Genomic DNA, 22,604 nt, shown 5'->3' with positions numbered 1-22,604 from the left:
ACCTTCTGCTGCTCAGACAAAAATGCTCTCAAACCTTTGTGCAGCAAAATATTTAGCTTGTGCTGCTTTGGCTTTGGAGATATTAATGAAGGTTTAAAGGTCAAAAGGTCAACCAGGTATCTCACCTCCCTCCCCCACTTTTACAAAGTCAAAATGATTTTCAAAGCCAAAGCAGCACAAACACAAAATGTTGCTGCACAAACATGGTTGAGTTGATTGACACCAATTTTGTCTGATTTGAAGAAGGTGGGGAGGGGGGAAAGGTGGGGGGGAATTTCACTCAGGTAAGATGAACTCATGGATGAGTTTCTCTAATCCTGGAAATTTTCTTCAAGTGATAGAAGGCCAACTTTGTAACCGTCTTTATGTGTTTCTGAATGCTCAGGTCAGAGTTCATCCTGGTCTCTGGTTTCCAGCTCTAACAGCTGAAGCTCTGCGTTGACTCCAGTTCGCTCCTCTTTAGGTTCAAAGTTAAAAACTTCAGTTTTGTTTCTGTTCAGCTGGAGAAAGTTTTGGTACATCCACACATTTATCTGTTCAGTGATTGGACGGTTCTGAGTCACCTGGTGACATCATAATGTAGAGCTGAGTATCATCTGTGTAGTTATGGTAACTGATCTTATGTCCTGTTATAACCTGAGCCAGTGGGAGCATATAGATATTAGGGGTTTTAGGACTGAGCCTTGGGGTTCCCCACATGTGACGTCTGTCGCTTTGATGAGAAGTTTCCTGTTGAATCAAATAAATCCTTGATTCAAACCAAAATGCTAATTTTGATTTCAGAGGGTTTTTTTGCCATTACTCTTCTCACCGCTGCGTCTTTTATCCTCGTCCAGAAGCAGAGGACGGTTTACCGACTGACGCTGGTGAAAGCCTGGAACGTGGAGGAGCTGCAGGCCTACGCCGAGCTCATCGCTCTGGGCCAGCCCGACTTCATCGAGGTCAAGGTAAGGCCGCAACATCCGTCAAATATCTGTGCATTCCTGCACTTTCCAATCAATCAATCAATCAATCAATCACATTTTATTTTATGGCACATTTCAGCAACAGCAGTTCAAAGTGCTTTACATTACGTTTTTCCAAATGTCGTCATTTAAATTTATGCTACATGTTTTAACTCTAAATGTAAAGGAAGTCAGTGTTTCGGCTGTTTTGCTGTTTTATTGGGTGTTTCTAATTATGTATTCTTAGAAGTGTTTGTTTATACAAATATTTAGACAGTTTAATGTTTTCTCCAAAGCTTATTTAATATAGTTTGATTAAACAAAGATGTCAGGTAAACATGCATTTATTTTGTCTTTCTGGATTGTAAACAAGCTGATTGTGCACATTTATCTTAACTAAAATTTTGTTTCAATTAGTATTTTCACACTTAATGCATTGTTATTTTTATGCATCAGATAACTATATATAAAAAGACATTAGCTCTGCTGCAAAAAAAAGAAAAAGAGGTTTTATATAAAAACATCCGAGAGTCGGAAGAAAAAAGCAAATATTTGTTGATGATATTGTTGTTTCTTTTGTGGAGGTCAAAGTTTTAATAAAACAGCTCTGCCAGATGAAAACAGAGCTGAAACAAAATCAAAGTTTGATTCTTGTGTCAGTTCTGACACATTTAACTCTGAGAGTTATTCTTTAAATTTTATATTTAAAATTGATATTTTAAAATCTATAGTTTTAGATTTTTGATACGTTGGTTAATATTTAGAAGCAGAATTCAAAACTAATTAGAAAGTATTGTATCGCTGTGTTAGATTAGCTACTGCTGCTATTAGCTAAGCTAACATTAGCTAATTTAAACACCTGCTTACTGATGACCTGTCAGAGTTGGTGTTTAGGTAGCCTTTTTTTTACATTGTAACTGAACCGAAACACACAATTTCACATCACACCTACATGTTAAGATTGTCATAGTCAAGCTAGCATAGCTGACCTATTTCTGTTCTTTATGAATTCAAACTTCTTCCTTTACTTGTTGCCTAGTTGTTGTTGTGTTAGTAGCGAAGCAATTCGTCCCTTTTTCTTTCATATGCAATTTGTACATTGAAAATTTGGTGTGTTATTTCTACATCTTTAAGCTAAAACCGATGCTAGTCGTCATTGGCTAGCAGCTTTTTGCCCTCCAGCAGACAGATGTGACGTCATGCTGCAGTGGGTCCATATTGGTTAGGTATTCAGTACGCCAGAGATTTCATTCTCAAAAAATATATTAAATTATTGTTGAACAACCAACTGAATCTGGAGTTTTCTTCCAACATTTGCTGCCGCCGTTTGCGGACTAGCGTAGCGTATCCACCAGGAGGAGAATTTAGCGCCATAATTTACCACTTGCATTTAAGACTAATAAATAGATTCATAAACACAAAAACTAAGCATTTTATATGCAGTGTTAGTTTTATAAATGCACCAGATAATTCAATTTATTTACAGTTTTCCACCATTAATCACTGTTTTTATTTATTTCAGTTAACAAAATATTTTTTTCAATTTCAGTTTTTGTCATTTCGTTGGTTGTGGTTAATAACTTTGAACTGAGGATGAGTCCAGTCTGTAGTTCAGTGTGACATTGATTCATCCTCTTGACCTGGAGTTCCTCATAGATCCACATCAACCAGAGTTGATATTCAGCAGCACCTAATTTCAATTCCACTGCACAAGAGTAAGCGAATTAATTTGGAGAGGTCGTTTTGGAGACTTATTTGTTCATGAATACAAGCCTCAAACTCTCCCTCTTCCCATTTTATGCTGCCGTCATTTCCACCGCAGAATGAAAAGCTTCCCACAGCCAACATTAGTATTCATGAAAGGCCTGTTCCCACACAAGACGAATTTCCCACATCCTCTAATTCAGAGCGCTTTTCGGCTACTTGACAGTCAAGTTTCAATGCTTGATATTCTCCTCAGGGTGACGACTTTCATTAATTCAAACCGGTCGGTGGTGAACTGAACCCAACGCAGAAAATAAAATAGAAAATAATAGAAATAACCTTTTTTTCTCCCTAAGTGGGGAAATTAAGCCGCAAAGCGACATGTAAGTCGCATTATGTAGCTTCACACAAAATAAAAATACAAAACAAAAAACAACAGTAAAGGCAAATGTACGGCTGTCCAGTTATTCAAATTAGAATACTAGGATTTAAATAAAGAAAAAAAACAGATTATATACAAGAAGTTGAAATAATAGCAAACAGCAGCAGGGATGTAAACACTTAAATTCAAAATGTTAATATTTTTGTACAGTTTTGGCTTAATTACTCCTCTAATGTATTTAATTTCAGTACATGACCCTTTTTGGAGTCAGTATCCCCTACTTAACGGTGAATTAATTATTCCAATAATCACGATTATCCGAATAATTGTCCCAGCAATCTCCAACATGGCAAAAACACCAAATCTTACCAAGTATTTTTGGTTTAATTTCTAGTGCAAATGTCTCAGTACACTTAAAATAAAACAAAACTAACTTACAAGAAACTTCTCAGCAAGAAATAACAATCCTGTTACCTAGCAACCCCTGCCAAGACCTGCCCGTTGCCTAGCAACCCCTGCCACGACCTGCCCGTTACCTAGCAACGCAGTTCTAGTTCCACTGGCTGATTACTTAACTTATGAAATGGGAAATTGTCTTACGCGTAAAAATATCTGCCAATGCAACTAGTACATTTTCATCAATATTAAGGAATTATTGATTTAAAGCAAGCTCCTGTATTTTGCTGAAAAGTTACTTGTAAGTTAGTTTTGTCTTATTTCAAGTGTAAAAAAGATATTTGCACGAGAAACTTGGTAAGAGTTTTGCAATGTTTGCGATTTTGGGGAGTTTGGCTTGGAAGTGATTAATCATGATTATTAAAATACATAATCATTAACTAGATCATACTGACTCTAAAAAAAGATAATTTGCTGAAATAACATATTTACAGCAGCAATTAAGCAAAAACTGTACAAAAGTATTCACATTCTTCATTTAGGGTAAAAGTCAACCAATATATTCTTCCCAGATCTCATCAAGTGGCAAAGATTTAGCTTCATGTCATTCAAATTCTTTAAAAAAAAGAAAAGAATCTCCTATTAACTATCTTTTTCTTCCAGTTCTTAATCATTTAATCTAGAAAATAATCACCAGATCAGCCCTTCATGGTTCTGATGTTGAGTCGAGCAGAAAAAGCTGAACTTTTTACAGTTAAAAGTATTTTTAATCTGCAGACACATCTACAAATGATCAAAGGTTCACTAAAGGAATGATGAGTTGTTGCACTTTAGGCAATAAATGCTTATGTTGTTAATTTAAAAAAGGAATGTTTTAGAATATTTCAAACTTATCGCTTTTCTTTCCGATAAATGTTTTTTTCTGTGCCATAATAAAGCTACTAGATCAAACTGTTATCTTTCTTTTCCTTCAGCCTTTCTCTCTGGTGTGTGGGGAACTGGCTGCGACGTGCTGAGTGGTTCAGGGGATTCATTTCAGGGCTGTTATTACATCAATGAACCCAAAACTGTTACCCTGTAGAGAAGACTTTGTTCTTGTAAGGAGCAATTGATGTCTCCAGTATCAGAGCAGAAACAAAAAGTTTGAAAGAAACTTTCTGCTGACTCATCTTGGATAATGTTTAAATTTGGCTCTGTCAAAGGCCGTTTACCCCGACCTGAGACATTCGTACATGTAATTTTGGTAACTTTTCATCTGGAAGGGTTTGCATAAGACTGACGGGACACGTTTCATAAACATGAAATGAATGTTTATAACTGTTGTCATGAAATGTCAATTAAAAAAAATAGTGAGGGAGAGGAATGTATGCTAGTCATGCTAGCTTGACTTTGACAACCTTAACATAAAGACGTGCTGTCTTTATGTTAAGTCACAAAATAAAAAGTGACCCACATACTGTACCAATTCTGACACATCATCAGCAGAGCAGGTGTTTAAATTAGCTAATCAACCACCGCAGTGTTAGCCTAGCTAACAGCAGCGGTAGCTAACCCACCACAGAGTTTACTTACTAATAACTGTAAGGTAAAAATCAAGCCTGAAAACATAAAACTCTGTCCTGAATGTTCTGTTCTTTGTGTAGGAAATGTCTGAGTGTTTTTTAGTGTTGAATCCTGAGACAACAAGGTGATGGTGGTGGTGTCAGTTGCCATGGCAACGAGTCTGTAGCACAGCCAACACAGAGTGTTTTGAGCAGTTTTGAGTTTCTCCTGAACGTTTTTTTGCGTTATTTTTCCGTTTGCTGTGTTGCACTGCTCTAATTAATAATTCCTACATCTCCAGGTTTCATTTAGTTGCAATAATCGTGTCGCGGCGGCGCGGCCATGATGGGTGTAAAACAATCGTCTTTTCGCCCTCCAGCGTTGTGCGCTTGCGAGAAATTTCCAGATGTAAACAATAAGATGCAGTATCTGCACCTGAATATTTGCCCCAAAACGAGTTGTAAAAGTAAGACTGAAAGTCATATCTGTAGTTTCTAGTTCGTCTTCCCATCCTTACAAAGAGGTCTGATTCAATTTGAGTTATCCCTCGACCTCATGTGCAACGCTGAACGGTTTCAGCTGCATTGTGCAGATAATCTCTGTATTCTTTTTCCACGCTGTCAGTCTAATCTCTTTCGTCTTTTCTCCCCTCTTAATTATCTTCTCTTCCTCCTCTTATCTTTCTGACCCGTCGCTTCCCCTCTTCCCGCCTCTATATTGTGACGAGATAAAAACCCCGCGGCCGCGCTGAGCCGCAGGCGGGCTATCGGCTCCATCGTGAGCCCAGTAATTGGTGCGTCCCGCCTCAGACTGGTGACAGTGTGACAGAGCTGCTCAATCACATAATCGACTCTAAAATTAGCTGTCAGTGCTGACTGATGGAAAGCTGCTGCAGCTCAGCGCTCATCTTACGGCTGCTGCTGTACTAAAGATAACAGAAACTTCTTATATGTTGCTCTTACATTCATACGTTACAGCCGTATAATCAAAGCGTTTAAATAAACACAGATAAGGCACAGTTAAAAAAAAACTGTATTATTACTTTAATGTGTTTCATTGTCATTTTAAGCCATAGTTCAACACAAAGTAGTCTGTAAATCCTAAGAGGAAGGAAAAAGATTCTTGGTTTTCTTTTCCACTGACTTCATACATTTAAAAAGCAACTTTACTACAATTACAGGTATAAAAAAAACCTAACCACCTGAATATTGTAAAAAAAGGTATATTCTCACTTTCTGAAACGAGTAAAAGTACATATTTTTTACTCATTTCAGGGAAAAGTGAATTTCATACATCTTCATTACACAGAGTGAAATATTTCAAGCTTTTATTTCTTATTTTTAAAATAATATCCTACAGTGAATTTAGTTTTACCTAAATTTAATTCAAATTAATTTATAATTTTATGAATTATATATATATATATATATATATATATATATATATATATATATATATATATATATATATATATATATATATATATATATATAAAATATAATTTTTTTTTCCTCTCACATATCACAGTTTGGATTTATAACGCAGTAAATTCCAGGTTTTGTGTGTTTCGGCGCCACCGTTGTTATCCCATCATCCCGTCTGACTCACTGCGCTCCTCCAGTCGCTGTAATTTACGGCCGTCTGTTCAGACGCTGTCCGGTCTGTGATTTACCTTCTGACCGGAGCACCGGTACCGATTCCTCTCCTGCTGGAAGAATTGGGCCATCAGAGGGAAAACATTCTGCCTGCGGCGTAAATGAGATAAATTTGGTGCAACACCTGGGCGTGGGGCTTCAGCAATCAATACTGACGATTTCCAAAAGAGGTTATTTAAAGCAGGAAGGACGGGTTGATTCCTCGCTTCTACACGACTCGGTTGACACGAAACATAAAGTAATTTTCAATCTCTGCTGTTGCTCTGCCCTCCCGACTCTGCTGCTCCGTGTGATTTATACCAAGCTTTGGAGAGATGATCTTTATTCAGAGGGCCTCCAGGCAAGGCTGATAACTCCAAGGTCTTCCATCAGTTCAGCTCGGCGTTGCTGCCCTTGCCCCCAGCCTCACTGTCTGTTACAGAAATACAGCCCTCTAATGATGCAGTACGCTTTCCGTTTGTTTTTCAGACTCACAAGCAGCCATTCAGCCTCAGATACCAAACACTTTATGTCTAATCGGACGGAATATGAAGTTTATACAAACATTTTTAATGAAAGTTGATAACGAATTTTCTGCACGATCAGTTTGTCACAGAAGTTATTGTGACGTACTGCAAAAAAAAAAAAAATAGTGTTAGCAAGTATTTCTGGTCTGGGGTCCAGTACAAATATCATAGTAAGCTTGAAATGAGACAAAACTAACTTATAAGTAACTTATGTGCAAAAGTTAGGAGCTTCTTTTAAATAATTCCTTAATATTGATGAAGTTTTAGTTCCACTGGCAGATTATTTCACTTATAACAAGGCAAAATTATAAGGTAAATATTCTAAGAACTGGCATTTTTTCATCAATATTAAGGAATTATTGACTTAAACTCTTTTATCCTGCGGAAAAGTTACTTTTTCAGCCGTTTTGCAGTTTTCTGGACCACTTTACACTAATCTGAAGGTGGAATAACCAAAATAACAAATTAAAAACAACAAATAACTTTGTTGTTGCATTCGTATGTCTTGTTTATTCAAAAATGAAACATAAAAAACGGTTTTTGCTTATTTGACCTAATAGTTTTTGATTCAATTAACTTTAACTTGAAAAAGATTTTCTCTGTTCTTCCCTTACACAGCAAAAAACCCCAAAAACAATCACCAAGGATTTATGGTCTTGTTTCTATTGCAAACGTCGTAATAAATTTGAAATAAGACGAAACTAACTTACAGGTAACTTTCTAATAAGAAATAGGAGCTTGTTTTAAGTAAATAATTCCTTAATATTAATGGAAAAGTTAGAATGTTCCACTCTGCCGTTATCTAGCAACCCCAGCTAAGCCCAGCCCGTCACCTAGCAACCCCAGCCACGCCCAGCCCGTCACCTAGCAACCACAGCTAAGCCCAGCCTGTCACCTAGCAACCCCAGCCACGCCCAGCCCGTCACCTAGCAACCACAGCTAAGCCCAGCCTGTCACCTAGCAACCCCAGCCACGCCCAGCCCGTCACCTAGCAACCACAGCTAAGCCCAGCCTGTCACCTAGCAACCCCAGCTAAACCCAGCCCGTCACCTAGCAACCCCAGCTAAACCCAGCCCGTCACCTAGCAACCCCAGCTAAGTCCAGCCCGTCACCTAGCAACCCCAGCTAAGCCCAGCCCGTCACCTAGCAACCCAGTTCTAGTTCCACTAGCAGAATACTTCATTTGTAACATTGAAAAATGTCTTGTTATAAGTGAAATAATCTGAACTTTTTCATCAATATTAAGGAATTATTTACTTAGAACAAGCTCCTATTTCTTGCTAAAAGTTACTTGTAAGTTAGTTTTGTCTTATTTCAAGTGTGCTAAGATATTTGCATTAGAAGCTGGACCAAACATACTTGGTGATATTTAGTGTTTTTGCAGTGATGTGTCCTCGCCTGTTTCAGGGCGTGACGTACTGCGGGGAAAGCTCGGCCAGCAGTCTGACCATGGCGAACGTCCCCTGGCACCAGGAAGTGGTCGCCTTCGTCCAGCAGCTGGCTGACATGCTGCCTCACTACCAGATCGCCTGCGAGCACGAGCACTCCAACTGTTTGCTCATCGCACACAGGAAGGTAAGAAGACCTCAGCTGCCGAGCGCAGATGAAAAACCCAACGCAACAATAAGCAGTTACAAGATGTACAAATTGAATATATGTTCTCCTCTTTGGGTTCAGCAAAATGGGTTTGAAAGAAATCACATTTTTAATGTTTGTCACAGAAAAGTTTCTGCTCTGCAGACAGGAGGAACACCATTTGGACTCGCTCTTATCTGGTTTATTTTAGGGATTTGTACTTTTCAGAACACCCTGTTCCACAAGCTTAGCCTTCCACTCAGGGGAGTTTTATTCATAAAAGCATTTATGTGATATATTACCAATGCTTGGTGCTCAGGTGCAGCAGGGAATGATGGATGGTGAGAAAGTTACATAAAAGGCAGGAGTCACGTTCTCAGCCTGAGAACGGAGTCGCTTTCTGAGAGGAAGTGATCCTCATTTCTATCGCCTTCGATTCCTCCGAGGCTCCAGAAACATTCAGCTGGGCAAACGGGCTTTCCATTTAATACAGTTCAAATGAAATATTTATGTTTATTAATACAAAATAAATAACACTGATGTAAATTATGAGTACAGGTTAGCATAAACATTAGCTCATATGTTGCAGAAACCTAAGAACCTAATGTTTCCCATCTCTGAAGTCTGTTTCTTTAAATGCAAAATTAATCTACATAATAATAATATTCCTCAAGTAAAAGTAAAAGCTACTTGCAGTAAAACTCCTCCTATAGCCTCTTTTCCTTTTTTCGTTTTCCAAAAGTAAGTAGCCAGAACTTCCCATCTCTGAACATACAGAACAATATTAGCAGCTTGATATCTGGTGAGAAAAACTGCAACTTAAACAACTAAAAATGATCTTTTAAAGGGGACCTATTATGCAAAATTCATATTTTGCTTGTTTTTATACTTCATTTGGGTTTCTCCTGCTCTTATAAAAATACCCAGACGTTTTGGACAATAAGTTACTGTTTTTTTTTGTTTGGTGTCTGGAAAACAAGCCGTTTCTAAAACCTCCACAATGTAACGTCACCAATCAGCAGACACTGCCCCGTTACCTAGCAACCCAAGCTGAGCTCCAGCATGTTTGGTCAGCTGGTTTGATGCGTTCTGCAGTTTAAAGACAAGTGTTTTGTTGTTGACTGACCATCCAGAAGAAACTTCCTGCATTCTTGTTGTGCAGGAGGCTCTACTTCTGCTTTTCAAACATGTGTGCTTGTATAATTGCTCATCTGTTTGCAGCCATTTTCACGTGTGAGTGTAAACGCTGAGCTTTGGGTTCGTGGCCAGCAGCAGCTGATTTAAAGTGAGAAGAGGCAATAAAACAGCTCATTCTGAAAACAGGCAAAACTAACCAGAATAAAATCTCAAGATTTAAGTGATTTTGTGTGAAAAATGTAATGAACGTTTTGTGTAAGCCATAGAGCTACTCTAACCTGTACAAGGAAACATAATATGTTGTCTTTAACGATGTAAAAGTGCAAAACTATCACTCAACAAACCTCTGGTGCATTCTCTGTGTCTTTTCTGTTGGTTTGAAAAGGTTTTAAGACAGAATGTTGGACGTTAAACTCCTAAATCTGTTAAAGCTGGAGGCTCTGGTGCGAGCCGTCCAGGTTTAGATGCATTTTGCATACAAAGTGCTGCTGGAGATTAAAACACAGCTGGGCTAATTGGTCCCTAACGGTCAGAAACAGGATGTGAGGAAACTCTGGGATCGTAAATTATCATTGACAGCTGAACAATGATAATTTACTGGGCGAATTTTATAAATCTAAAGGGGAGTTATTATAGATTATGGATGTCTGGAGGAAAATACGTTCAACACCCTGAGTTCAGGTGTTAAACAACCTGGCTTGACTTTTATTTTACAAACGGGAGAATATTAAAAATAAGAGGAAAATATTGACCTTATTACTTCAGATCCTCATTATTTTTGTTTGTGTTGTTTGGTAAATTTGTGACATCAGTTCTAACAGAAAACAGGGAAGTTTATTAATGTAGAAACATTTATGCATAATGGTTACAGGATAAAGCATGAAAGGATTGCACAAAATAAAAACATGTTAAGATCTTAAAATAAATGTTTCAGAGTTTATTAGTTGGATTATTTGATTAAAAGCTGCTGTAAACAAAAATAATTCAATTGTGTTTATTTTTATAGTGCAAATTCACAACAAGCTCCGTCTTGAGGCACTAAAAAAAAACATTACAAATTTTACTGGAGGAAAAATCGTCCTGGTAATTGTAATAAATTATAGTATCGTCGTTTTGAGACTATTTTCAAATATATTGATCATATAATGCAAATTCAAAAAATATAAATTTTTAATTTTATTTTATTTTCAATTAAACAAATTTGATAAATGGTGAATAATTTTTATATTTGGTGGAGCAGAAGAGGATTTATGTTTCTGCCTAAGTAACTCAGGTCTATTTTTCATTAACTCTGCTTCTAAATTACAAGTAGCCCTAAAAATGTTGACTATTTGCACAACACTTGATAGTAAAGAACAACTTAATTTTTTATTTCTATGTGTTTGATGTGATTGGAAAACTGAGAATCCATAAATAACTAAACGATCCGTTTTGACGTATTCGTGACAGTAAGCGAGTTAAGAGACTAATATGTTTATTTCAGATACATATTAACATGCTGAGTTTATTGGGGGGCAATTTAAGGTGAGATGAGTGTTTACTAAACTCTAACAGTTTGAGAAACACTGAAGTATCAGAACCAGAACCCGGTTCAGTCCAGTACAAGACGGACTGTAAAGGAAACTGAAAATCTGGATCAACCCTGAAAAAACCATCAAAAGGAATCTAATTTAATCTAATTTAATCTACTTCTAAACAATAACTACAGACTTTTAGTTTCGTCATTCAGAATCCAACGGGTTTGGAAAAGGCTTTTTGGTTCTAGTGGAAAACAAGTTTACATTTTCACATGAATGACAGAAAATGTGATATCAAAGGTTAAAGTGCTTTAGTTTCATTCTGGTTTTTGGTTTTTTCTGCCTGTTTGTCTGCAGCAAGTTGCAATATTTCCTTTTGTGTTGTTGGGATTATTGGGTCCCGTTTCTGTTCTGACGGCCAGACACGTTTGTCCTCATAAGTTAGAAAAAAAACAATATTTTTCCTTCACTTTGTCAAAACGAAAGGTGCAGATGAAACGGCAGCGAGCGCATAAACTGATTCTGTTCCATCCAGCGTCGTTTTATACCCTAATTTAAAACCCTCGTCTGGAAAGAGGTGTGGAGCTGCGGCTTTACAAAACATAGTAGAAACTCTGTTACCATCAGCAAGACTCCATTAACTAAAACAGCATGCAGTCCTGTTCTCTTCCCGGATAGCGCAGATTCACTTTGTTCTTGGAAATATTACCCAGACTGAATAAATGTCAGTCTGGGGAACGTTTGTTCCCAACAGGCGTTTCTTCTCCAGCCTCAACAATGCAGCAGGCTGGGTTTATTTTTTCCTCTAATGTGACGCCGTAAAGCACCAAACACCTCGATGCTTCCTCAGCAGGAAGGTGTGTTAGTCCTCCAACGCTGGATCTGTTTTAATTACTTTTGTGATTAAAAATAAAGCAGTATTAGGAACACTGAGGCCAATCAGAGTTTCCTCGTTGCAAAGAGCTGCAGCCCAGTCGTGTGCCGGTCCAGTTCAGCTCCATTTCACTGTTATTTAAAGCTGCTCAGGAGGTTCTTCTGTGCCCACGATACCGTTCCAGTCAGCTTGACCTCTGTTACGCCCCCAAGGTCTAGGGGTCCAGGGGCAGTAACATAAAATGTGTCCGGAGCGACAGTGTAAAGTAAAAATGATTTATTACAAAATAAAGTTTCACAAAACAATACAATTTAACCCAATTAATGCAAAACAAAAGGGGTTAACAAACTCAAGAATGTCAGGTGCAAATTAAAGTTACAGAAGTCCAAACAAATCAGTTCAAAGTAAACTCAAAACAAACCACAAAAGGAAAACAACGCAAAAAAAACCACACACACAAAGGGGAGGCTGCAGGGAGCCCACAGCCTCCCAAACTCAGGCTTCTAACTCATACTTAACTGGAGCAAAGTCAAAGTAACTAAACTGGACAAACAGGAACAGGCAAAGACCAAGCTAGCTTAAAACCTGCCTAAAACCTAAAGCAGTTGCAACTACCAAAACAAGAGGAGGCAGCTTCACAGAACCTCTTCAAAATAGCTGCCCCACTAGAGGAATGGATTCAGGAGCCTTTTATAGGGAGCAGGTGGGCCTCATCAACGTCTGATTGGCTTGACAATCCTCTGCTGGTCCAATGGTGTAGCTGCTTTCCCACAGCCTCCAGGCAGCCAATCAGGAAGGTGTGCCCTCACAGCTGAACCTGCATAACAAAAGGGAGCCTGCAGAGCCTCAAGAGGCCAGGGGCCATAACAACCTCTTTGAAAACTGAACTTTGCTGACAGTTTGCCCTGCTGCACATTTAGCTTCCTTCACAGCCGAATTTTGATTCGACTCTGTTCTTTGCAAAAGCTTTCCGACTTACTTCAACATGTCCGCATTTTCTTCTTTAGGTTGGACTGTCACAATAAGAAATAAATCAATTCATCGCATGATGAATTAAAACAAGCTCAGTAATTTCTATTTGTATGATTATATTTTTTTCTCTCTTTTTCTGCCAAAAACTGAATAACTAAAGTGTTAAAATGGGTGTTTTGGTCTCAACTAAGCTTTTTTTAAAGGACAGTTTTGTTTACAAAGACTTAATAATCAATTTTATTTGCTGTTTCTGTTATTTTGTTCATTTATTTTGGATATTTAAAATGTCTTCCGGTTCCAGTGTTAAATGTTCATCAGAATTTAAAGTTGATTGATCTTTCAGAATGTGTTCTTGCATTAGTAAGACATTATTATTATATTACTGGAAAATGGGCTAAAAATAACCAATAATGTCGATTATCACAATCATTTCTGGAACAATTTGTCATCCAGTAAAATTTCTTATGGTTTCTGGCCTGTTGGAGAAACCCTTTAATCTCCATGGCAACCATTCAGCTGTACAAAACGCCTGGGTGGACCTAGCCCCGCCTTCGAGGCGCAGCTCCTCCTCTGAGCTGCAGTTTCTTGTTACTGAGCTTCTGCCTCGCTCTCAGCTCCTTCAGACTAGCCAGCAGCAGTTAGCAAACACCTGGTGGAGCTGCTGAGCTCATTATAGAAGCTACTTCTCAGAGCAACGCTGGTAAAAATGTTGTTGAAGGGTTAACAGAGGAGCCTTCCTGAAGGTGGAGTTTCTTAGAGACAGAAACCCAAAAAAAGCTACTTTCAAGTTAGTCTTATTTTACGTGTTCTATTAAATTTGCACTATAAACTAAACCAAAAATACTTGGTAAGATTTCATGTTTTTACAGTGTAGTCTCCGCAGTAGTAGCAGTAGTAGTGCCTGGATATAAAAAGTGTGTAAATGCCCCTTTAAATGTCCTTTTTCTTCCAGTTCAAGGTGAACGGCGAGTGGCGGACTTGGATCGACTACGACCGTTTCCAGGATCTGGTCCAGGCTCACGAAGACAGCGGCGGACAGCAGACCTTCTCAGCCTTGGACTACACCGCCAAGACCCCCAGCTGGGCTTTGTTTGGGTCAAACGAACAAGGGTTCGACCCGGCCGACACGCGCTTCCAGCGGCGCAACAAAACCAAAGATATCTCTGGGTGCTGATTCTGAAGATCAGAATGAATTTAAAGAAACAGCAAAAATGAACATCGGCTTTATTGTTCGGTTTTCCCTCTTGCTTTGTTTGGATCTTTAAATGTATTTGCATCGCAGCTGGATGAACAGAAAAATACCTTTTATTGTTTCTTTTTTTAATGGATGTACATATATGGCTCAGTTTTTAATCTCCTTAATTTCTCGTTGTAAAACCAGATTGTCCTTCTTTAGAAAAAAAAATGTTCCAGTTCCTTTTGCTCTTCCTTTCTGCTTGTACTTTTTTCTTATCCCTAATTTCAGTTTAAAAGTTTCATAGTTTTTTGTTTTTTCAACTCAGGGTCAGGATTTTTCAAAGCATCCCTCTGGTGTCAGAGTATTTTATTTCCCAGTCAACGGCTGTCAAAATATTTTTGGCCACTTACAATAAATGGGTTTGAAATAAAAATGTGAAAAACTTTTAAAATCTCAATGGCTTTTTAAAACGAAGTATCAGTTCCACTGTCAGATAAATTAACTTATAACATGGGGAGATATCAAGTAAAATAATCTGCTAGTGGAGTAAGAGCTTCTTCATCAATATTCACTTAAAACAAGCTTCAATATCTTGCTAAAAAGTTACGTAAGTTAAATTAGTTTGGTCTTATTTCAAGTGTACTAGAAACTAGACCAGAAATACTTGGTATGTTTTTGTGTATTTTTATGCCTGATTGGTTCTTTCACTTACAGCAAGACACTTTTCCCATGTTTTAAGTTACTTTATCTGCCAATCGATGACGTACTTGTTCATCAGTATTAAGGAATTATTGACTGTAAAAGTTGATTTTAAGTTGGTTTGTCTTATTTCAAGTGTGCTGAGATATTTGCACTAGAAACTAGACCAAACTTACTTGGTAAGATTTTGTTTTTTGCAGTTTAACTGAAAAACAGGTTCTCCTCCTCACCTGTGGGGGGCGCTGTACCAAGAACCTCTGAAGAAGACAGCGCAGTTTCCGCAATCATGAAATGTAAACCATAATGGAGTAGTATCAGGTTTTATGGATTCTAGGATTTTTGTTTTGTTGTTGATAAACACCATGAGCCATTTCTCCCGCTAGCGCTAACCCCATGTGTTTGTTTTGGTTGTATTTACCCAGAATGCCCTGCGCTGTAGTTCACTTCCTGCTTTTGGAGCGTCTCCTGTCTGCTTGGTGTTTATATGCTTTCAAACCGAACCAGAGTTCACTTTCTTGGTCGACATCAGAGTCCGGTTATGTATTCAGACCTTCCCAAACAAACCTGGACTTTTTTATTGCATATTTTAATATAGTTAAAAACGAAACTATAAAATTATCTTGTGCGGAGACTGTTAATTTAACGCTTCTTTGTTTTCCTGATCTCACCTTCAGCAAATCAGCATCAACAAGTAAGTAAGACTTTCTGCTTTGCTGGAGTTCATTAGAGCATTTTCACGCTCATTTGTTTGATTTGCATCAGCCTCATTGCTGACATCCAAACCCATTCAGGCTGCAGTAAAGTTTTATTTTGCTGGAAATCTGCGGAGCTGTGAGGGAATGACCTTGACCCGCTCATTTACAAACCCTTTCTTCAAGCAAAGTGACTTAATTAACCAAACGACGTCGCCTCGCAGGCTGACGCTTTGTCTCTGCGCGGAAACCTGACAGCTGACTGGTAAACCACAAAGCGATCCGATGAATCATAAAAATGCAGCCTCTGAAATGAGTGTTAAACTGCAGCAGGGAGATTAGGGGAGATGTGTGCTAATTGCCTGCTGAGTCCTGGATCTCTGCGTCTCCTCAGGCTCACGTCATCCGGTCTGTTCCTCAGATTCCTGTTTCCCCCATTAAAAACTGTTTGAAGGTTTCCAGTCTTACAGTTTGATTTGTAATGACTGAATTTGTCCAGTTTAATCTTAATGAAACCAATTGAAAATACAGTTTTGTTGAATTTATCATTATGATTTTAAAAGTGATGGGTGAAAATAGATTTTTTTTTACACTCAGTCAAAATGGCCTACAAAGAAAAGGTCTGCCCACTGCGTCTTGATCCGACTCAAAAAATCCAGACATGTTTGTTTGAATGTGACTGAAGTTGGGTTTGCTGCAACAAAATACAAATTAAAACTACACAGTTTGATTCTCTGGGTGTTTGTTTTAGATTCTCTCACGATGAAAATTTCTCCATTTTTAGTGGGAAACATTGTTGGTTTATTAAATGTTTATTTTTCTCACTATATATGGCACTATTAACCAAAAAAAAAAAAACATTTGAGTGTGAATTACTGAATCAGTGAACAATTATTTTATTTTGCTGTTGGAGATAAAAAGTCAAAGTCGGTGAATTTAAACTGCATTCAGCAGTTTAATGAAAACATTTTTATTAGTTGCTTCACACCGGAGGTTTGATTCTAACTAATGGACAGAAACGCTGCTGCAGTTATATTTGTAAACAGACGTATAATGTGTTGCTAAAAATGGAAATCCAGGAGTGACTGTTGTAAATAATAAATTCCTCTGCAGCTTCTGGGAGATTTATTTTTTCCTCGCCCTCCAGAAATGTGTCGCTCCGATCTTTTGCTCTCGGTCACACCGAACACATTAGCAGTCAGAGAACACAGATGCCTCACATTTGGTGGTTCAGAGGAAACTGAGCGTACTGTAAGCGTCTGTGAGAGGAGAGCTTGGCGGAGAAATGGACGTCCAAATAGAGGTGCAACATCATGAGCATCATCAGAGGAAGAGGACATCTTAACGGCCGCCACAAGATGCAGGAAACATGAGTTTAGGTGGCGAAACTGCAAAAATGGCTCAGATAATAACTTTCATAGAGAAAAAGTGATGATTCAGCTTCACGTTTAAGTCCTTTTGGGCTTGGTGCAATCTAAAATGTATGTATTTTTATAGTTTTATTAAAAATCAACACTAAATATGATCATACTGAGATGACTCAGTCATGGCTGATTTTAATAAAGAAGCTCCCAAGATAAAACCAAGCATAGTGAAGCATGGGCAAAAAGAAATCGGAGGAAAATACATTTGTTGTATGAAGTACAAAGTGGATTTAAACACGAGTGGGCGAAGTTAGGACAATTCCAAGGGCTCCTGACCGACAGGGGGCGCCACAAAAAGTTTTCTTTGGCGGTGGTCACTGTTCAGCAGCGGTCAGTAGAAAACAAGAACAGAAGAAAGCAGTCACTACGCTGCTAAGAAAATAACAAAGTCAGGTTTAAGAAAAACGGGGAGAACAAAAGAAGTCAGACAAAAGAGTGACAATTTATAACCAAGTTTTTCTCCGAGAGAGGTGGGTAGACTGAGATTATCAACCATTTAGCATAGTTAGCTTAGCTACAAATTACTGTCCATTTCACTAGCATTTAATGAATGAAGAAAAAATTACCAACATGTTCATATATTTAAGTTGTCTCTGTACCTTTTACCACACTTAACAGGTGAGTCAGTCAGCAGCAGCTCTAACCTTGATACCAGCATGACCTTTAACCCCTGTCCCAGTGAAAGAGGTGAGCAACACTGTGTACAATGACAAGCTAGCTAGCATCATTACAAGGAATCTATGTGGATGTTTTTCTGTTTGCTCTTTTTACAATTACCAAACAAAAATAATATTACGGATATTCAAACAATTTAAAATAAAATGATAATAAAAAACAACCTGTCTGGACTGGAGCCAGTTTAATTGACATGTTAAATTACACAGTAAAACAATTAACAGCAATGTTTTGGTTGGCCTGTTATAGAAAGATAAAGTAGAGGTGTTTGTTGTTCAAATTCATATTTTTATCATGCTATTCATACATTTATATATTTAAAACCTCTAAACTAAATATTTAATTTTCAAACCAAATATTTACTTTGGAAAATAAAAATTGAGGTTGCAAATTAAATATTTTGCTAGAAAACTAAATTAGGAGATAATTTTGTTCTCTAGCAAAAGATGATAAATATTTGGAACTAAATACTTAGCATCTTTAGTTGGTAAACTAAAAATTTAGCTTAAGAATTGGATATTTAGTTATTTAGCTAAATATTTAGTTTGCAGGCTAAGTAACGTATTTTCCGCACTATAAGTCGCACCTAAAAACTTCAGTTTCCTCAAAAGCCGACAGTGCACCTTATAATCCGGTGCACCTTATAATCCGGTGCACTTTATAATCCGGCGCGCCTTATAATCCGGTGCGCCTTATAGTGCAGAAAATATGGTAGTTAACTCCAAGCTAAGTATTTAATGTAGAAAATAAATTTTGATTTAAAAAATTCATGGTTTGGAAAATACATTTTACTTTCAACTAAATATCTAATTAATAAAATAAATATTTAGTTTCCTGACTAAACTTTTAATCTGCAAGCTAAAACTTTAGTCTACAAACTAAATATTTAGCTTGTGAGTTAAATATTTAATTCAGAACTATTACATGGTGAAACACTAATAGTTTTATTATCTCTCTGACAGGCTGAAGAAACATTAACTTTTTTTTTGCTGTGTACCTTTACAAATTACACCCTCATCATTGTGCAGTCTTTAATTTTAAATAAAACTAAAACATTTCCACAATTCGTTAAAGTAACATAAATCTGTCACGTTTCTGTGCGGACTCGACTGTTTTCCTGTGGATATTAACACAGTGAAATGGGGGGAAATGCTGCAGCAAAAAAAAAACTGACATATTTTGGAGTTAAGTTAGGAAGCGAATCTTTATGTCACTGCCTGAAGCCGCTGACTCAGCAGGAGGAAGAAAACGAATGCCTGACTGGCTGAGGAGACGCTTTCTGCCGGTGTCAGAGGCTTCAGGCTGCTGGATTGAGAGCAGAACAGGGAGGAAGTGTTAGCTGTGCTCCCTCACAGTGAGAAGGTGATTAAGGTCAGGTTATTTATGTGTGAAGGTTTACTGGTTTCCCTGCCATCCTCCCAGAATGGAATGGTAATCTAGATTTTATCACTGGTGCAGAAAGATGCAGACAGTTTCATCTCAGAGTTGGTTTCATGAAATGACTGTAACCAACAGCAGAATAATGTTCTTGCTGAAAATCAATGGGTGGATGATACTTTTTGAACTATTTTTTAAATTTAATTAAGGAACTATAGACAAATGGTCAATTTTGTTTATTTAATTGTTGCCTTTTATTTATTTGTTGGTTACTATAGATGAAACTGGCTGCAAACATTTGTAATTGTTTATTTGTATATAAAACCACTAATTTGTCTGTTTTAAAGCTGCAGATTAACTTTTGTAGCCATCAAAGTAGTACCTGCCATACCTGCCTCGCTTTTTGCCCAACGTCTTTGCAGAATTGTCAAGATTTTTAAATTATCGGCTGATCATCAAAACCTGAGAGACCCCACACACGACGCTTTGTCGTACCGGTTTGACTCACCAACATTCAGATTTCAGACGGAAATCTTGGAAAACCTCCCAATATCAAACGTGAGTTCAGTGTAAACAAACATGGCCGACTGGGAAGAAGCAATGGCCATAGTTTGTGGGCTATCTTTATTTTAGATTCTCATATAAGTTTTCCTTCACCTCGCTTTCTGATTTGCTACTCGTTACATTTTCCAGGCTGCATTTCTGTTTGTCCTTGGAGGAAAAAAACTGAATTAAAATAAGTAGCCAGTGAGAGGGAAGTAGGTCAGTTATGCTAGCTTGACTTTGTGAACCATAACATGAAGATGTGCTGTGGAATTTTGTGTTTCAGTTCAGTTAATATAAAAAAGGTGACCTAACCACCAACTCTGACAGATTCTAGGTAGAGCAGGTTTTTATCTCTTCCACTGCTGTGTTAGATTAGCTAGTAGCAGCGGTAGCTAATCTACCATTGCAATCTCTCATCAATATCACATAAAACTGAAACAGACTAAATGTTCTGTTCTTTGTGTGGAAAATGTTTGCAAGTTTTTTGGTGTTGAATCCTGATACATACATTGTTGTGAGTTGCTACGGCAACGAGACTGCTGGTAGCGTAGCCGTCTTGAGTTGTTTTTCAACCGTTTTTCTGTGTTGTTTTTCCCTTTGCTTTGTGCTTTGCACTGCGATAAATTAATAATTCGTGCATCTCCAGGTTTCATTTTGCTAACCGAGTTGCTCTACCACGGCAGCACGGCTATAATGGACAACATGCAAAATAATCTCCTTTTTGCCCTCCAGCGTTGTATGCATGCGCAAAGTTTCCAGATGTAAACAATAACATGCAACATGTCTATGAGCGATCAGCTTCTTCTGGAATGCCGAGTGAAGACACTTGGAAAGAAAGAAGCATCTGATACAAACCTTATCTCTAAGGGAAAAGGAAATTGATTAAAATCTTCAAAAATAGCAAACTAACATGGACTGGTCTCCAAAATCTTAAAGTAGCAATTAAATTAGCAGCTGAAATTGTTTGACAAGAAACATGTTTGGACTAGAGAAAGAGAAGGCTTTTAAATACAAGAATTTGTACTTTGTGGATTGTGAAAAGTGGATGAAATAATAAAAAGGAGTACCTCATAATTACTTTACTTCAATTTAAGGCTTCTGGGTCTGAACTGGTTTTCACAGTTTTTCATGAGTTTATCAGTCATTTAATTTTGATTATGTGTAGATCTGAAAAAAATATTGTTTGGCAGAAGCGTGGCTGATGCCAGTATACACATTTTTGACCCTGAGATTTATATTTTTACTTACAGAGAACAAAATAAAGTGGCAACCGTTTTTATTTTTGGAGACAGACTCCGTCTCCGGACCGTGGGCGTTCAAAGTGCCCAGAGCTGAGTTTCAGTGTGACTCTGATGAACCTCCAGCTTGTCTTGGGTGTTTCCTGAATTTTCTAAAGCAGGGAGGCTCCACAACGTCTTTTTTTTACCTCCCAAACTTGTAAATCACAACAGCTTTATTTGATTTCAGCTACAGTGGAAACCAAGCTCACAGCTTTGGAAATGATGAGCAGCGCGGCGCTTTTGTTCTGTTTGTGAAAAAGAAAACTCCTCCTATCATCTCTCACAAAGACATTTAGAAGTCAGAAGCTTCATGATCCTCTGCAGCTGTCAGCCGGCATCAGGGAGGATTTGAGTTTTGTTGCAGCAAATCCACAGCAGAGTCGCTGATGCATTCGAATCAGTTTTATAAAAAAGTTGGACGAAGCCACTGGAGGAACAGAGACATTATGACTCATTCTTTGAAGAACACAAACACTCTAACATGAACGTGCTTCATCAACAAAAAGTCGAGTCATCTGTATGAGGTAAAAAACTGACATGTATAGGTTTTGTGGATGAAAACATAGATATTTTCATAAAATCTAACATTTCAAAATATGAGTGGCAAATACATATGTTTTTTTTTTACAAGTGTTAGGTGCATTAATAACTTTTTAGTGCCATTTGTAATATAAAAACAAAATAAAAGGGAATGGTAGAAAACAGTTGGTGAAAACTGGGACAAAAATTTTCTTTTGCACCACATAATTTAGACAGCAAACCAATCCAAATCACTTACAGGGAATATTAAAGCAATTTTGTTCACAGTAAGATCATCAGCTCTCAATAAGATGCATTGAGTTCCTCTAAAGAATAAAAACTTATCCATGGTGAAGAGATAAAGAGATTCTGCAATAAAAATATCTTTGACATCTAAACATGCCGCAAAGCTGCATGCAGTATTTGCAGAAGAGAGGTGATCTGCGCTGGCTGTGAGTTGTAAATAACTTTACTAGCCTAATTGTAAATAGTTTAAATAGTTGAAATAATGTACTTTTGCTGCAGGAGATGTGCACAGTACAGTAGCTGCCAATACAGTGTGACTTTGACTAATAATCCCTAAGCAGCACATTAACAACAGGTGGTGTGATGGTGAATTCCAGGTAAACACAAAACAGGAATCAATAAGTGACACTTTCTAAAAACTGGACTTGATTTGTTACATGCGAGAAGATTTACATTAGTTTCTGTTTTATGATTATTTATAAAATGAAAAAACACTGCAACTTCAATTTGCTTTTGTAATGAATTATATTGAAACTGTTTACATGCATTCCAAGCTGATCATTGTATCCTGGTGATGGGCTTCTGAAAAACACCACTTCCTATTCAGACATGGCATGGTCAGACTCTCTCTTATGCAGCCATACCGATGGAGTATGAAATGTCCTTTCTGAATAAAACTCGGCCCACACTGGCCACAACTGTATGGACTCTTTCCACTGTGAATGTGTTGCTGGGACATCAGCGTGCTTTTGCAGTAAAACCCTT

The 22,604-nt window shown here is 37.7% G+C and overlaps 1 protein-coding gene across 1 annotated transcript in view; it reads left to right on the top strand.

The window, feature by feature from the left end:
• tyw1 (tRNA-yW synthesizing protein 1 homolog (S. cerevisiae)) overlaps positions 1 to 14,832 on the top strand; it is a 40,062-nt gene extending 25,230 nt beyond the window's left edge. The window contains exons 14-16 of the mRNA XM_014993421.2: positions 837 to 947; positions 8,537 to 8,704; positions 14,157 to 14,832. Of these exons, the coding sequence (XP_014848907.2) occupies positions 837 to 947; positions 8,537 to 8,704; positions 14,157 to 14,378 (501 nt within the window). The 3' untranslated portion in view covers positions 14,379 to 14,832. The remainder of the gene's footprint in view (positions 1 to 836; positions 948 to 8,536; positions 8,705 to 14,156) is intronic.
• Positions 14,833 to 22,604: the final 7,772 nt, after the last annotated feature.

Source organism: Poecilia mexicana, unplaced genomic scaffold (genome assembly GCF_051168715.1).
Source record: "Poecilia mexicana isolate PSO_F unplaced genomic scaffold, ASM5116871v1 scaffold_13, whole genome shotgun sequence".
In the NCBI taxonomy this organism is placed as follows: Eukaryota; Metazoa; Chordata; class Actinopteri; order Cyprinodontiformes; family Poeciliidae; genus Poecilia; species Poecilia mexicana.
This window is presented reverse-complemented; position numbering and strand designations above follow the sequence as displayed.